The sequence below is a fragment of the Lampris incognitus genome, chromosome 3, assembly GCF_029633865.1.
Source record: "Lampris incognitus isolate fLamInc1 chromosome 3, fLamInc1.hap2, whole genome shotgun sequence".
NCBI classification, from domain to species: Eukaryota; Metazoa; Chordata; class Actinopteri; order Lampriformes; family Lampridae; genus Lampris; species Lampris incognitus.
In genome coordinates this window covers 5653723-5670090 of record NC_079213.1, presented here as the reverse complement: position 1 = coordinate 5670090, position 16368 = coordinate 5653723, and the positions used below count along the sequence as shown (strand labels likewise).

Below are 16368 nucleotides of genomic sequence, written 5' to 3'. Positions count from 1 at the left end.
AGCACAAACTCTAAAAAGGGGATTTTTCTAACAAGACAATAACTTGATAATTTCTTTTTTTAACTGATAAAAACCACACCACTTTATTCTAGCATCTAAGTCAAGTCAATTTTATTTGTGTGGCCCAACATCTCAAATTACTAATTTGCCTCAAGGGGCTTTACAGCCACACAACATGCTGTCCTTAGACCCTCGCATCGGATAAGGAACAACTCCCTAAAAAAAAACCTATAACGGGGAGGAAACAGTAGAAAGACACCTCAGGGAGAGCAGCAGAGGAGGGATCGCTCTACCAAGACGCACAACGTGCAATGGATGTTGTGTTTACACAATTTACACAATACAACACTGAGAGAGGATAACAGAATTATAACATTTATGAAGAATATGAGGCGCAGGATGCCAAGCGGCGTCCAGATGTCACCGGAACAGCCCAGGACCCGAGCCACGCGACCAGCATCACAATGTTAAACAAACAAACAAACAAACAGGATAACAAGTGTATGGATTTATAAGATGTATAAAAAGAAAATGTGATGAGGACAAGTAAGTGCGTGAGAGACACAACATGGAGCCTTCCAAACCCATCTTTTTTTTTTACTTGATCTTATTTTTGCAGAATTTCACATCCGTAAAAGTACAATTTTAAATAATAAACCATTCTTTCCTGCTTCAATTATAGAAATTGAGAAGCATATCTGTGCCAGTTCCAGAAGCACAAAGAGAAAAGCAGTCAAAACATACTATAACGCTTGCTTACGTTATACAATTTTCACTTAATGTACACTGTAAATTTACCCTCTGGCAAAAGTGCTTTATTTTGGTTCAACATAATTTTTAATACTATAGTTCATTAACTTTCTTTATTTACTTTTGTTATGACCATCGAGTACAACGGTGTAAGGTTATTTATAGTTGATTGGTCTGATGGTGTATATATATATATATATATACAACTAGAAGAACCCCGCTACAATGTAGCGGTTTGGTTACCCACCCGTCTAAATCTTCATCCTGCCAGCTAACCGCCTTCCCCCTGCCCCTAACCCCCCCCCCCACTCCAACTCCCTCCCCCCAAATGCCCAAAATCATCTGAAATGCTGAGAAAAGTGGTTTTTAGCCATTTTTAGAAAATGCATATTTGCATAATTATTTTATTGTCCTGCTGTTTTTCTGTTCCTCTCTGGAACAATACCTACCACCTCCAAAAAAAATGAGGATCATAAGTGCATTTTTGCAAAAATGCATATATATTTTGCATAATGCCAAAACATTTCAGTCCCAGAAATTTTTTTTATATAGGTGAAAAAAATCAAAGATGCTCAGAATCATCTGAAATGCCGAGAAAAGTGGTTTTTAGCCATTTTTAGAAAAATGCATATTTTGCATAATTACGCATTTTAATTTAATTTTCTGCTATTTTTTATAGGTCTCCCCTGATCATCCCCAATAACCTCCAAAAAGAATCAAGGCCCCAAAAGTGCTTCAGTTTGGCCGTTTGTAGACTCTCACACGGACACACACCACACACCGGACACGCATTGTGACAATACAGGAGTGGACGTTCACGTATCATTTGTATTTCTGTCAAATAAAAAAAAGGAGAGGGAAAAAATATCCAAGCACAAGTCATGAAAAATGTCTTTGAAAGGTCCTGGGAAATTATTTCTTATAAGGTTTTATTTTAGGGGGGGTGTGGGTTATGGATTTTTTTTTATTTTTATTTTTTTTGCAGTGGCGCGTCCAGCTCGCAAGGTGGCAGCAACGTCTCAAGCGCGCGTAAACTACTAAACCGACAAGAGGCGAAGAAGAGAAACCGTAAATCGTCTGTTTACTTTGCGTTTGCGTCCGCCGACGTGCTGGTTGCCGGTAGGACGGGGCAGGGCCAGCCTATGCAGATTTAGGACGGTGTGTGTGTGTGTGCGTGTGCGTGTGTGTGTGTGTGTGCGTGTGTGTGTGTGTCTGGGATTCTGGGAACGCACCAGTAATCGCGGAATTGAAAACCCAAATGGATCCCAACCGCATAATCCAAGCGCTGAAAGGGACGATTGATCCCAACCTGCGGATAGCGGCTGAAAATGAGCTCAATCAGGTGGGTGAGCGACGAATATAGTTTGTTTGTTTTGCCCCCCCACCCCACCCCCACCCCGTGTCGGGGCATCCTGCACCCATTTTACCCGAGTCGATGATGCCCGGCTCGTATTGACCGTTATAGGCCGTGTTTCGCCGATCCAAGATGGGGCCTGGTTTCATCCTCAGCCCCGGTCTGTTAGAGTGTCCGGGGGGGGGAGAGGGGGGGGGGGATGAGAACGAAAGCCGACACATGAAGCTGTTGCATCCGAGAACAATAGAAATGTGGGCTGACAGCCATCTAGCAAGCCAGTCTACACAGAACCGGCCAGCTCCCCCCCCCGTCTCCCCCCTCCCCCCCCCGTCTCCCGTGAGGCGACACACGATAAACACTCGTTCGTCTCAAAGTAACCCGCAAAGTTTCGCCGAAATGCGACAATGTAACCGATATGCAACCGGCAACAGTTGCCGCTGCATCCGGGCCTACGCCGCGTGCCCCGGAGTTCGGGTTCAGTTCGCGGTGTTGACAAGCGCGCAACGTCAAATGTTGCATCCCCCGTAGAACGCGCACCCCTTGCGTTCAACGAAAGCGGACCCGGGGGGCGTCGCGTCTCCGTCTCACCCCCGTTGCAGGGACGCGAGCAACCGGCGTGGCCCCCCTCCGAATTAAGGAGGGAAGTTCTGCGTCCACGTGTGAAGCAAGACTCACGCTTTTACTCCGCTGCGCAAATGCAGCAGCGAGCGTTAACCCTCGCGCGGGTTTAAGGTGTCGCACGTGCCGTTGTTGGTGCGGTTGGCCTACAGCTTCCTTCATGTTGTTCGCTGTAAACCAGTGGTTCTCAACCTTTTTGGGGTCCTGGACCCCCTGCGTATTTTTGATCTACCCTGAGGACCCCTCCACCTGATCTTGGGGGAGGGGGTTGCAATTTGATAGAAACAGTAGAAACTGCATTTTAAATTGCATTATAGCATTTATTCACTCTTTGGGGCAAAAATAAGAGCTTTCAGTTGTAACTTAGATATAGTTAACAAAACAGAATTCTTATGCAGTAACTTTCAGATATATGTAACAAAACAGAATATGTATTCAGTAACTTTCAGATATATGTAACAAAACAGAATATGTATTCAGTAACTTTCAGATATATGTAACAAAACAGAATATGTATTCAGTAACTTTCAGATATATGTAACAAAACAGAATATGTATTCAGTAACTTTCAGATATATGTAACAAAACAGAATTCTTATGCAGTAACTTTCAGATATATGTAACAAAACAGAATATGTATTCAGTAACTTTCAGATATATGTAACTAAATAGAATATGTATTCAGTAACTTTCAGATATATGTAACAACAGAATTTTTATGCAGTAACTTTTAACAATGCAAACGGGAGCGAGATCTCTTATTAAAATACAATAAATTACACTTGTGAAACAGATGTAACTAGAGAAAAAAGTCCTGTTACCCTTTATAGTTTAGGCAGATAAAGGTCTCAGTCACATTTGAGTAAAATAATCCTATTTCTGTAAATGTCATAGGATCTTTTTTTTAAAGATATTTTATTTTCACGGACCCCTTGCAATTACACCACGGACCACTAGGGGTCCGCGGACCCCCGGTTGAGAACCACTGCTGTAATGCACCGAGAATGTCCGTTTGTAAGCGAAGACACGTTTCATGTCAAAACCCTTGGGAAACATTTCTGGGGTGTGTATTCTGCAGGGATACCCTATTTGGCAAAACCTTGTACTCCTGCTCATGACCCCCTTTTTAGATCCTGCCCCCCCCCCCCCCGTGAAATATCGGGGGAAGAACAGAAAGTAGGTTCTAGTAACACATCAATGACCACGTCGTCTTGGCTATAGGCTGCACAGAGCCAGGTGAAGCGGTGGACCTGCGTCCAGAGAAACTGATGCAACTGTGCGGCAACGTTTGGATGAGTTTTATCCCAGCTGGTCAACAACGATCATTTTCAGACCAGCTGCTGATTTCCAGATCTCAGTGTGTCGTACCGTGAACTGTGCAAAAATGTGTATTGAGGTATTTGGAAAAACTAGAGGTTGTCAGTGGCATCTGACAGACGGAGTGTTTGACCTTTAACCCTCGACAGCAGAAAGAAAGGTAATTGGGTTGTACAAGCTCTCTCAACCAACGCACACGTCTGTTTGGCCTGATGAATATAACACGACAAAGGCGGTATGGGAAAAATAACGCGGCTTTGTCCAAATCCACACGTGGCCGCACATTTCGTCCGGCTGTGTCACACGTTGTTTGTCGTGCGGAGTGATTGCTGGTTATGAGGCGACGTGGCCTCTCGCCACTTGCAACATACTCGGCAGCGCCCGGAATGTTCAAGTCCGATATGGTCAGAAAAGTTTGGGGAAATGATGCGAGACCCCTTATTAGGTCTCTAAATGGGACGCTGCCCACTTTCTCGCCTCTCTGCTCGACTCGCACGCTAACACGACACAACTACAACACGCTGTAAGGCGGCACAATTCCTGCTGCACAATTAATTCTCTGTCATTCCTGCTTTAGTTTTTACATCGAATAGTCACAGCTTGCTGGCTACGGTGTTGAGCCACTTCACTCTGGTTAGCCATTGTTTCTGAAGGAAGTCGGGATGCAGATCGGCCTGTCGGGAGCAAGACGACAAGAAACAACAAAACAGCTGTTCTTCGAATGCTTTGACACTAATAGCGGTAATTTATGATCTTTGCCACAGTTGCTAGGGTTACCACTATTGCCTCACAGCAAGAAGGTCCTGGGTTCGAGCCCCGGGCCGTCCCGGGTCCCTTCTGTGTGGAGTTTGCATGTTCTCCCCGTGTCTGCATGGGTTTCCTCCAGGTGCTCCGGTTTCCTCCCACCATCAAAAAGACACGCATGTTAGCGCTGATACTCCCGCTGTGCCCCTGAGCAAGGCAGTGGAAAGAAGAAGTGGAGTTCGTCCCCGGGCGCTGCAGCTGCCCACTGCTCCTAGACAATAGGATGGGTTCAATGTGGAAGACAAATGTCATTGTCACCTGTACAATGGCACAAATAAGGTGGCTTTTTATTTATCATTTTAAATAATCGCTCTCATCAGTTTTAGCAGTGACGGCGCTTCGTCGCCAAGACAACCGACTCATATTGTGATCGAAAGCAGCGCTCGTGACTCGCGCTTCCAGTGATGGCGGCTGTGTTGGTTTGTAAGTCTCTCTCTTTCTTTTTTTTTTGTCTCTTGTTTTTCAGTCCTACAAGATCATCAACTTCGCTCCCACGCTTCTCCAGATCATCGTGTCGGAGCAGGTGGACTTCCCCGTTCGCCAGGCAGGTAAGACACATTGGACGTGAAGCCTTGAATCCTGTGGTCCAGCAGCACCAGGTAAAGCCTTCTGAGATAGAAAACGTCAGTGGCTTCGGTATGAGGCTACTTATTTTGCCGCATCGCCGTCAAAACAGGTGAAAAAATGTGGGCATAAATGTAAAAATAAATAAATAAATAAATAAAATGGAGTAAACGTAAATTAAACCTCGTCGGTTTCCCTGCCAGGGTTTGTCCTCATCTAAAATGGAAGATCTAACGATTGTTTCGGGGTTTTGTACAGAAGGTAATGGGACAGAGCCCTTGAGGAGTGGGTTGTGATTGAGGGATATACCCAAGAGCACCCTACACTTCAGGTCCCGCGAGTAGCCCTCCTTTATTAGTGTGCGTTCCAGAATTCAACTCGACTTTCACCCAAATGTCCAACATCCAGTAACAACAGCAACATTGTCTATATCAGGGTGTCCGGGCGGCGTGGCGTCTATCCCGTTGCCTACCAACACGGCGGTTCGAATCCCCGTGTTGCCTCCGGCTGGGTCGGGCGTCCCTGCAGACCCAATTGGCCGTGTCTGCGGGTGGGAAGCCGGATGTGGATGCGTGTCCTGGTCGCTGCACTAGCGCCTCCTCTGGTCGGTCAGGGCACCTGTTCGGGGGATGAGGGGGAATAGCGTGATCCTCCCACGCGCTACGTCCCCCTGGTGAAACTCCTCACTGTCAGGTGAAAAGAAGCGGCTGGTGACTCCACATGTATGGGAGGAGGCATGTGGTAGTCTGCAGCCCCCCCCCCGGATCAGCAGAGGGGGCGGAGCAGCGACTGGGACGGCTCGGAGGAATGAGATAATTCGCCGGATACAACTCGGAGGAAAAGGGAAGAGAGAGAAAAACATTCGCCACATCAACAGCGTACATTGTTGGATTATTGCTTGTTTGGTTGGATCTTTGCCATAATGATAAGCGAGTTCTTCTAATGGTTCTGATTTTGGGTGCTTTACATTTTCTCACTGATGGAGGCAGCAGAAATTCTGGTGTTACAGATTTATCTTGAATATACCCCTTCTGCATCTCGCTTCGAACTGTTGTACTGTTTTGAGCAAGCTTGCTACACAATTTAGTTTTCCTGCAATGATAAATAAAGCTTATCCCATCTCATCTCATCTCATCTCATCACTTAAATCTCCTCTCATTTCATCTCATCGCTTATCTCATCTCATCGCTTATCCCATCTTATCTCATATCTCCTCTCATTTCATTTCATTTCATCTCATCTCATCGCTTATCCCATCTTATCTCATATCTCCTCTCATTTCATTTCATCTCATCTCATCGCTTATCCCATCTTATCTCATATCTCCTCTCATTTCATTTCATCTCATCTCATCGCTTATCCCATCTTATCTCATATCTCCTCTCATTTCATTTCATCTCATCTCATCGCTTATCCCATCTTATCTCATATCTCCTCTCATTTCATCTCATCTCATCGCTTATCTCATCTCATATCATCACTTAAATCTCCTCTCATTTCATCTCATCGCTTATCTCATCTCATCGCTTATCTCATATCTCCTCTCATTTCATTTCATCTCATCTCATCGCTTATCCCATCTTATCTCATATCTCCTCTCATTTCATCTCATCTCATCGCTTATCTCATCTCATATCATCACTTAAATCTCCTCTCATTTCATCTCATCGCTTATCTCATCTCATCGCTTATCTCATATCTCCTCTCATTTCATTTCATCTCATCTCATCGCTTATCTCATCTTAACTCGTTAAGGCTTAGTCCACTGTTGCAATCACTGTAATATGTACAATGTGTGTGTGTGTGTGTGTGTGTGTGTGTGTGTGTGTGTGTGTGTGTTCCCAGCTGCCATTTACTTAAAGAACATGGTGAGCCAGTACTGGCAGGACAGGGAGCCTTCCCTGGGGGAGGTGGTGTTTCCCTTCAACATTCACGAGAACGACCGGCAGCAAATCAGAGACCACATCGTGGAGGGGATCATCCAATGTCCCGAGTCCATACGGTAACAAGACCATGTCCCCCCCCACACACACACACACACACACACATACAGCAGCTGTTTATTCAGCATCACTCGGCACTTAGCCTAGCTCTCAACTTACTTTCATTTTCAAACTTATTATTAGCATGTGGCGGTTCGTCATTGGCTAGTTAGCATTTGGGAATGTTACACTCGCCACCTCTTGGTTGAATTTAAAGCTGGAATCTGGGATTTCCCTGCTCCGTCCCAACCTCTGGCAGCAAGAACTACAAACCAGGTGCAGCAGCCTCTGTGGCTGGTGTGCCGTCCGTTCAGCAGGAAACAAGTCCCCACCCTTGTAAACATGGATACAAGGACCAAAGCTAACACAGACAGTGTAATATATTACAAACTACATCAAGCTATATGGGAACACTGTACTGTAGTATTGATTGCTGGATTGATAGATGAGCTGTCCAACAGAAGCATGGCCACATCAACATCACATCCTGTTTCCTGTTTGAGTAGGAACTTGTTTGCTGTTGCACCAGTGTTTGTCCTACCCCGTCAAAAAATGACAACAGGGGTGTCCGGGTAGCGTAGAAGTCAGGTCCGTTGCCTACCAACATTGAGATCGCTGGATTGAGTCTTGGTCAGGCATCCCTACAGACTCAATTGGCCATGTCTGTGAGCGGGAACCTGGATGTGGGTATGTGTCCTGGTTGTTGCACTAGCGCCTCCTCTGGTCGGTCAGGGCGCCTGTTCAGGGGGGGAGGAAGAACTTGGGGAGGGGGGGTAGCGTGATCCTCCCACACGCTGCATCCCCCCGGTGAAACTCCTCACTGTCGGGTGAAAAGAAGCGGCTGGCGACTCCACATGTATGGGAGGAGGCATGTGGTAGTCTGCAGCCCTCCCCGGATCGGCAGAGGGGGTGGAGCAGCGACCGGGACGGCTCGGAAGGGTGGGGTAATTGGCCGGATACAACTGGGGGAGAAAAGTGGAGGAAAAAAAATCCCCCCCCCCCCAAAAAAATGACAACAGCAGAAGATGGAGAGTATCTCCAACCATGGTAAAGATACTACTTAGTATTTCACAACTGGACTCGATGGTCCAGTTGTCCGGTTGTGTGCAGAAGAATCCCCAGTTTCAGCTTTAAGCTCATTGTGTTGCTCTGCTTAACATCTTCCCCGCCGAAGGAAAGGGTCGGATCAATACCCAAAATGCAACGCGAGGTGCACTTCACACGCTTCTTAAGAATGAATGCAGATGCTGAATAATGATGTAACGTTGGCGCGTTTCGCCTCGCTGGAGGACCGGCTGATGGGAATAACGACATGCACTTGCATCTGGTCCGTCCTCTAACCAGGGCCCAGCTGACGATGTGCCTGCGAGCAATCATCAAGCACGACTTCCCTGGACGCTGGACTGCCATCGTGGACAAGATCGGTATATATCTGCAGTCCCAGAGCAGTGGGAGCTGGTACGGCAGCCTGCTGGCGCTCTACCAACTGGTCAAGACATACGAGTGAGTCGCCGTTACCCTTTCTCTATTCCAGCCTCATCGCTCTCCTTCTTCCCCTCCCAGGAACCCTTCTCCCTCCCACCAAGGTTAAAGGAAGAGTTACTCAGCTTGTAAACATTTTTATAGTAATTAGTTTTGTTTTTGTTGACCCTCTGAAGCCCTTTCTAGAGACAGCAGATGTGTTTCCAGGGGAGGTTAAGGAATAGATGACGGTTATCCAAGGACGACGGGAATGTTATTCTGTCTGGAACAAAGATGGCAGGGTGTTTCCCCCTGCTAACCCCAGTAAAAATCCATCCATCCATTATCCGAACCGCTTATCCTGCTCCCGGGGTCGCGGGGATGCTGGAGCCCATCCCAACAGTCATAGGCCATCACACAGGGCCCACACACACACATGCACATTCATACCTAGGGACGAATTAGCATGGCTAATTCACCTGACCTACATGTCTTTGGACTGTGGGAAGAAACCGGAGCTCCTGGAGTAAACCCACACAGACACGGGGAGAACATGCAAACTCCACACAGAGGACGACCCGGGACCACCCCCAAGGTTGGACTACCCCGGGGCTCGAACCCAGGACCTTCTTGCTGTGAGGCGACCATGCTAACCACCGCGCCACCGTGCTGCCCCCCAGTAAAATGAAGACTGAACAAACCAAACCAAACACATTTTGACCAGTTGCTGACAGCCTGAGGGTTCTCATGCAGCTCAGGTCCACATGTGGTACCTGAGAGGATACGGCGCACCTGTCGCTGCTGGTAATGACTAGGACAACCCTTTTTAAAACAGCGGCGCAGTGGTTAGCGCGGTCGCCTCACAGCGAGAAGGTCCTGGGTTCGAGCCCCGGGGTAGTCCAACCTTAGGGGTCGTCCCGGGTCGTCCTCTGTGTGGAGTTTGCATGTCCTCCCCGTGTCTGTGTGGGTTTCCTCCGGGGGCTCCGGTTTCCTCCCACGGTCCAAAGACATGTAGGTCAGGTGACTCGGCCATACTACATCGTCCCTAGGTGTGAAGGCGTGTATGTCGGCCCTGTGATGGACTGTTGGCCTGTCCAGGGTGTCTCCCCGCCTGCCGCCCAATGACTGCTGGGATAGGCTCCAGCATTCCCGCCACCCAAATTCGGATAACGGCTTGGATAATGGATGGATGGATATTGGTGCAAGTTATCAATCTCTGACTTGGACACTCAGCTGAGGCGTGGAAGAAAGAGAAGTAAGTCTGAAGTGTCAGATTGTCACTCATGTTAATCAGCTGTGCTGTTCTGACTCTGTGTGTGTGTGTTCATGTGTGTGTCCGTATGAGTTAGGTATAAGAAGGCAGATGAGAGGGAACCACTGCTGGCCGCCATGCAGATCTTTCTGCCTCGCATCCAGACGCTCATCACACAACTGCTAGCTGACGGCACTATTTTCTCTGTGCTCATCCAGAAACAGATCCTCAAGATCTTCCACGCCCTTGTACAGGTGTGTGTGTGTGTGTGTGTGTGTGTGTGTGTGTGTGTGTGTGTGTGTGTGTAACTCATCGTACACATCAAGATACGGCACGGCGGCCCAGCGGTCGGCACTGTCGCCTCACAGTGAGACGGTCCTGGGTTCGAACCCCGGGGTTGTCCAACCTCGGGGGTCATCCCAGGTCGTGCTCCGTGTGGAGTTTGCATGCTTTCTCCGGGCGCTCCGGTTTCCCCCACAATCAACAGGACGTGCACGCTAGGGTAGCACTCCTGTCTGTGCCCTCGAGCAAGGCACGGCGAGACGACACGGCGTCGGTCCCCGGGCGCTGCACAGCGGCTGCTCACTCCTCCGAGCTGCACAGCTGGGGTGGGTTAAATGCAGAGGAGGAATTGCCCCTCGGGGATCATTAGACGAGTCGGCGAGACAAACTAGCCTTTAGCTACATTTAGCTCAGCAGCGCACAACCGGTAAACAGTCGGTGTCGTGTCGGGTCGGACTGAACACACAACGCACACAACTCCCCACGGCACGCGCTGCTTTAACTAAAACCCACAAAGAAACTAGCTTAAACTTAAGCACACCAAACCTCGGTAGCCTCTCCCTGTGTGTGTGTGTGTGTGTGTGTGGTGAAAAATGATGATGATAACGCCACAGGAAGTTGAATCAGTTCATCAGGACACCACATTTATTGCCCTAATCCGTAAAAGCCGTGTGTGCGCCCTCTGTCTTGCAGTACTCTTTGCCCCTCCAGCTGATCAATAACACCGTGATGACCCAGTGGATGGAGATCCTCAGAGCCGTGATGGACCGCGATGTTCCTCCCGTAAGACACACACACACACACACACCAAATTCAGTTTAGTTTAACGACACATTCACGCGGATATGCACGGTCTGACATGTAGTAGGTCAGTAAAGTTAATTTCGGCCGGTCGGTTGTAAATGTTGATGAAATGCAGTGACAGGAAGCCGTGTGGGTAGATTTGAAGTTTCAACGGTGCTGCTGCGGCGGCGTCAGCACCCAGACCCTCCACAACTGAGTATTTCAGTAAGGTGGGAATCAAGTCTGCCTCAACTCTTCTTGTCATCCATTTGTTTTGTTTTTTCCTTCCAGTAAGTAAGACCTCTGGGGGCCTCCAGGTAGCATAGCGGTCTATTCCGTTGCCTACCAACACGGGGATCGGTGGTTCGAATCCCCGTGTTACCGCCGGCTTGGTCGGGCGTCCTTGCAGACACAATCGGCCGTGTCGGCGGGCGGGAAGCCGAATGTGGGTTTGTGTCCTGGTCGCTGCACTAGCGCCTCCTTTGGTCACTTGGGGCGGCTGTTCGGGGGGGGGGATAGCGTGATCCTCCCACGCGCTACGTCCCCCCTGGTGAAACTCCTCACTGTCAGGTGAAAAGAAGCGGCTGGCGACTCCACATGTATGGGAGGAGGCATGTGGTAGTAAGTAAGCCCTTGAGTTTAGCCTGTGTCTGCCTACTGACATTTATAAAAAAGGCTAAAAAAGGGGTGTAGATGTAGAGGACAGTGATGGAGGTGTCCATGTATAAAGGGGTGTAGATGTAGAGGACAGTGATGGAGGTGTCCATGTATAAAGGATATAAAGGGGTGTAGATGTAGAGGACAGTGATGGAGGTGTCCATGTATAAAGGATATAAAGGGGTGTAGATGTAGGACAGTGATGGAGGTGTCCATGTATAAAGGGGTGTAGATGTAGAGGACAGTGATGGAGGTGTCCATGAATAAAGGGGTCTAGATGTAGAGGACAGTGATGGAGGTGTCCATGTATAAAGGATATAAAGGGGTGTAGATGTAGAGGACAGTGATGGAGGTGTTCATGTATAAAGGATATAAAGGGGTGTAGATGTAGAGGACAGTGATGGAGGTGTCCATGTATAAAGGATATAAAGGGGTGTAGATGTAGGACAGTGATGGAGGTGTCCATGTATAAAGGGGTGTAGATGTAGAGGACAGTAATGGAGGTGGCCATGTATAAAGGATATAAAGGGGTGTAGATGTAGGACAGTGATGGAGGTGTCCATGTATAAAGGGGTGTAGATGTAGAGGACAGTAATGGAGGTGGCCATGTATAAAGGATATAAAGGGGTGTAGATGTAGGACAGTGATGGAGGTGTCCATGTATAAAGGGGTGTAGATGTAGAGGACAGTGATGGAGGTGTCCATGTATAAAGGATATAAAGGGGTGTAGATGTAGAGGACAGTGATGGAGGTGTCCATGTATAAAGGATGTAAAGGGGTGTAGATGTAGGACAGTGATGGAGGTGTCCATGTATAAAGGGGTCTAGATGTAGAGGACAGTGATGGAGGTGTCCATGTATAAAGGATATAAAGGGGTGTAGATGTAGGACAGTGATGGAGGTGTCCATGTATAAAGGGGTGTAGATGTAGAGGACAGTGATGGAGGTGTCCATGAATAAAGGGGTCTAGATGTAGAGGACAGTGATGGAGGTGTCCATGTATAAAGGATATAAAGGGGTGTAGATGTAGAGGACAGTGATGGAGGTGTTCATGTATAAAGGATATAAAGGGGTGTAGATGTAGAGGACAGTGATGGAGGTGTCCATGTATAAAGGATATAAAGGGGTGTAGATGTAGGACAGTGATGGAGGTGTCCATGTATAAAGGGGTGTAGATGTAGAGGACAGTAATGGAGGTGGCCATGTATAAAGGATATAAAGGGGTGTAGATGTAGGACAGTGATGGAGGTGTCCATGTATAAAGGGGTGTAGATGTAGAGGACAGTAATGGAGGTGGCCATGTATAAAGGATATAAAGGGGTGTAGATGTAGGACAGTGATGGAGGTGTCCATGTATAAAGGGGTGTAGATGTAGAGGACAGTGATGGAGGTGTCCATGTATAAAGGATATAAAGGGGTGTAGATGTAGAGGACAGTGATGGAGGTGTCCATGTATAAAGGATGTAAAGGGGTGTAGATGTAGGACAGTGATGGAGGTGTCCATGTATAAAGGGGTGTAGATGTAGAGGACAGTGATGGAGGTGTCCATGAATAAAGGGGTCTAGATGTAGAGGACAGTGATGGAGGTGTCCATGTATAAAGGATATAAAGGGGTATAGATGTAGAGGACAGTGATGGAGGTGTCCATGTATAAAGGATATAAAGGGGTGTAGATGTAGAGGACAGTGATGGAGGTGTCCATGTATAAAGGATATAAAGGGGTGTAGATGTAGGACAGTGATGGAGGTGTCCATGTATAAAGGGGTGTAGATGTAGAGGACAGTGATGGAGGTGTCCATGAATAAAGGGGTGTAGATATAGAGGACAGTGATGGAGGTGTCCATGTATAAAGGATATAAAGGGGTGTAGGTGTAGAGGACTGTGATGGAGGTGTCCATGTAAAGCTAAATTTGTCATGAGGGCAAAAACTTCAACCGTCCTAGACCTGGTCCAACATGCTTTCAACTGTCCTAGACCTGGTCCAACATGCTTTCAACCGTTCTAGACCCGCTCCAACATGTTTTCAACCGTTCTAGACCCGCTCCAACATGTTTTCAACCGTCCTAGACCCGCTCCAACATGTTTTCAACCGTTCTAGACCCGCTCCAACATGTTTTCAACCGTCCTAGACCCGCTCCAACATGCTTTCAACCCTCCTAGACCCGCTCCAACATGCTTTCAACCCTCCTAGACCCGCTCCAACATGTTTTCAACCGTCCTAGACCCGCTCCAACATGCTTTCAACCCTCCTAGACCCGCTCCAACATGCTTTCAACCCTCCTAGACCCGCTCCAACATGTTTTCAACCGTCCTAGACCCGCTCCAACATGCTTTCAACCCTCCTAGACCCGCTCCAACATGCTTTCAACCGTCCTAGACCCGTTCCAACATGCTTTCAACCCTCCTAGACCCGTTCCAACATGCTTTCAACCCTCCTAGACCCGCTCCAACATGCTTTCAACCCTCCTAGACCCGTTCCAACATGCTTTCAACCCTCCTAGACCCGCTCCAACATGCTTTCAACCATCCTAGACCCGCTCCAACATGCTTTCAACCATCCTAGACCCGTTCCAACATGCTTTCAACCCTCCTAGACCCGTTCCAACATGCTTTCAACCCTCCTAGACCCGCTCCAACATGCTTTCAACCCTCCTAGACCCGTTCCAACATGCTTTCAACCCTCCTAGACCCGCTCCAACATGCTTTCAACCCTCCTAGACCCGTTCCAACATGCTTTCAACCGTCCTAGACCCGCTCCAACATGCTTTCAACCCTCCTAGACCCGTTCCAACATGCTTTCAACCGTCCTAGACCCGCTCCAACATGCTTTCAACCCTCCTAGACCCGCTCTAACATGTTTTCAACCATTCTAGACCCGCTCCAACATGGTTTCAACCGTCCTAGACCCGGTCCAACATGCTTTCAACCGTCCTAGACCCGCTCCAACATGTTTTCAACCGTCCTAGACCCGTTCCAACATGCTTTCAACCGTCCTAGACCCGCTCCAACATGCTTTCAACCGTCCTAGACCCGTTCCAACATGCTTTCAACCGTCCTAGACCCGTTCCAACATGCTTTCAACCGTCCTAGACCCGCTCCAACATGCTTTCAACCGTCCTAGACCCGTTCCAACATGTTTTCAACCGTCCTAGACCCGCTCCAACATGCTTTCAACCGTCCTAGACCCGCTCCAACATGTTTTCAACCGTCCTAGACCCGCTCCAACATGTTTTTAACCGTCCTAGACCCGCTCCAACATGCTTTCAACCGTCCTAGACCCGCTCCAACATGTTTTCAACCGTCCTAGACCCGCTCCAACATGTTTTTAACCGTCCTGGACCCGCTCCAACATGTTTTCAGCTGAAACAATGTGGGGAAAAAGGGCTTACTACCCCTTTATAAGCATTGCAAATAATTTTAACAACGTCCCCCATACCCCCCCCTTACTCCCCAAATGTATCCGGCCAATTACCCCACTCTTCCAAGCTGTCCCGGTCGCTGCTCCACCCCCTCTGCTGATCCAGGGGAGGGCTGCGGACTCCCACAAGCCTCCTCTGATACATGTGGAGTCACCAGCTGCTTCTTTTCACCTGCCAGTGAGGAGTTTCACCAGGGGGACGTAGCACGTGGGAGGATCACGCTATTCTCCTCAGTCCCCCCCCCCAAACAGGTACCCCGACTGACCAGAGGAGGCACTAGTGCAGCGACCAGGACACATACCCACATCCCGCTTCCCCCCTGCAGACACGGCCAATTGTGTCTGTAGGGACGCCCGACCAAGCCGGAGGTACATAACACACGAATTCGAACCGGTGAGCCCCGTGTTGCTAGGCAATGGATCAGACCCGGACACCCTATGCCAGTCCAGCTTTGTGTGTGCGTTAATGCATCTTTGTTTGTGTGCCCTTGCACGTGTGTGTGTGTGTTTTCAGGAGACACTGGAGGTTGATGAGGATGACCGTCCTGAGTTGGTTTGGTGGAAGTGTAAGAAGTGGGCGTTGCACATCATCACCAGGCTGTTTGAGAGGTGAGCCGGGGGGGTCGGGCTTTCATCGCGAGAGGACGGAGACAAGAGTTGTGGACGAAGGTTGAGTCACTGTCTCCTCTCTCTGCTCTGCTCGTGTCTCTGCTGTGGCTCTCAGGTATGGCAGCCCGGGCAACGTGACCAAGGAGTACTTTGAGTTTGCCGACTTTTTCCTGAGGACATACGCGGTGGGCATCGAGCAGGTACGCATGTGTGGCCGGCGCCGACCGGCTCTTCTGGATGTCAGAACGGACCTGTGATTTATGAAGCGAACGACTCACATTTCTGCTCTCTTCGTTGTGTTTGATTCGATGACTTCACAATCCTTCATATACAGTGTTAAGACTGGACAAGGCGGATTTGAAGTGACGGTTTATTTTGTACCGCTTTGTCTTGGTGCAATACCTAATTTTGAGGATGGCAAAAAAAAAAGACCCAGTCGGTCAGTCTGTCAGTGAAGGTTGTTTGTGTAGCTTTAAATCAAACTTATAGTCTTGACATTCACATTATATTCTCTGGAA

The 16368-nt window shown here is 48.4% G+C and overlaps 1 protein-coding gene across 2 annotated transcripts in view; it reads left to right on the top strand.

Moving 5' to 3' along the window:
- The first annotated feature begins 1816 nt into the window (after nucleotides 1-1816).
- The window catches only part of ipo8 (importin 8), a 48262-nt gene continuing 33710 nt past the window's right edge, over nucleotides 1817-16368 (top strand). For both annotated transcript variants that reach the window (XM_056276145.1, XM_056276144.1), the window contains exons 1-8: nucleotides 1817-2092; nucleotides 5310-5391; nucleotides 7253-7409; nucleotides 8734-8892; nucleotides 10200-10356; nucleotides 11078-11167; nucleotides 15756-15850; nucleotides 15966-16050. In XM_056276145.1, coding sequence (XP_056132120.1) covers nucleotides 2009-2092; nucleotides 5310-5391; nucleotides 7253-7409; nucleotides 8734-8892; nucleotides 10200-10356; nucleotides 11078-11167; nucleotides 15756-15850; nucleotides 15966-16050 — 909 coding nt within the window. In that variant the 5' untranslated portion in view covers nucleotides 1817-2008. The remainder of the gene's footprint in view (nucleotides 2093-5309; nucleotides 5392-7252; nucleotides 7410-8733; nucleotides 8893-10199; nucleotides 10357-11077; nucleotides 11168-15755; nucleotides 15851-15965; nucleotides 16051-16368) is intronic.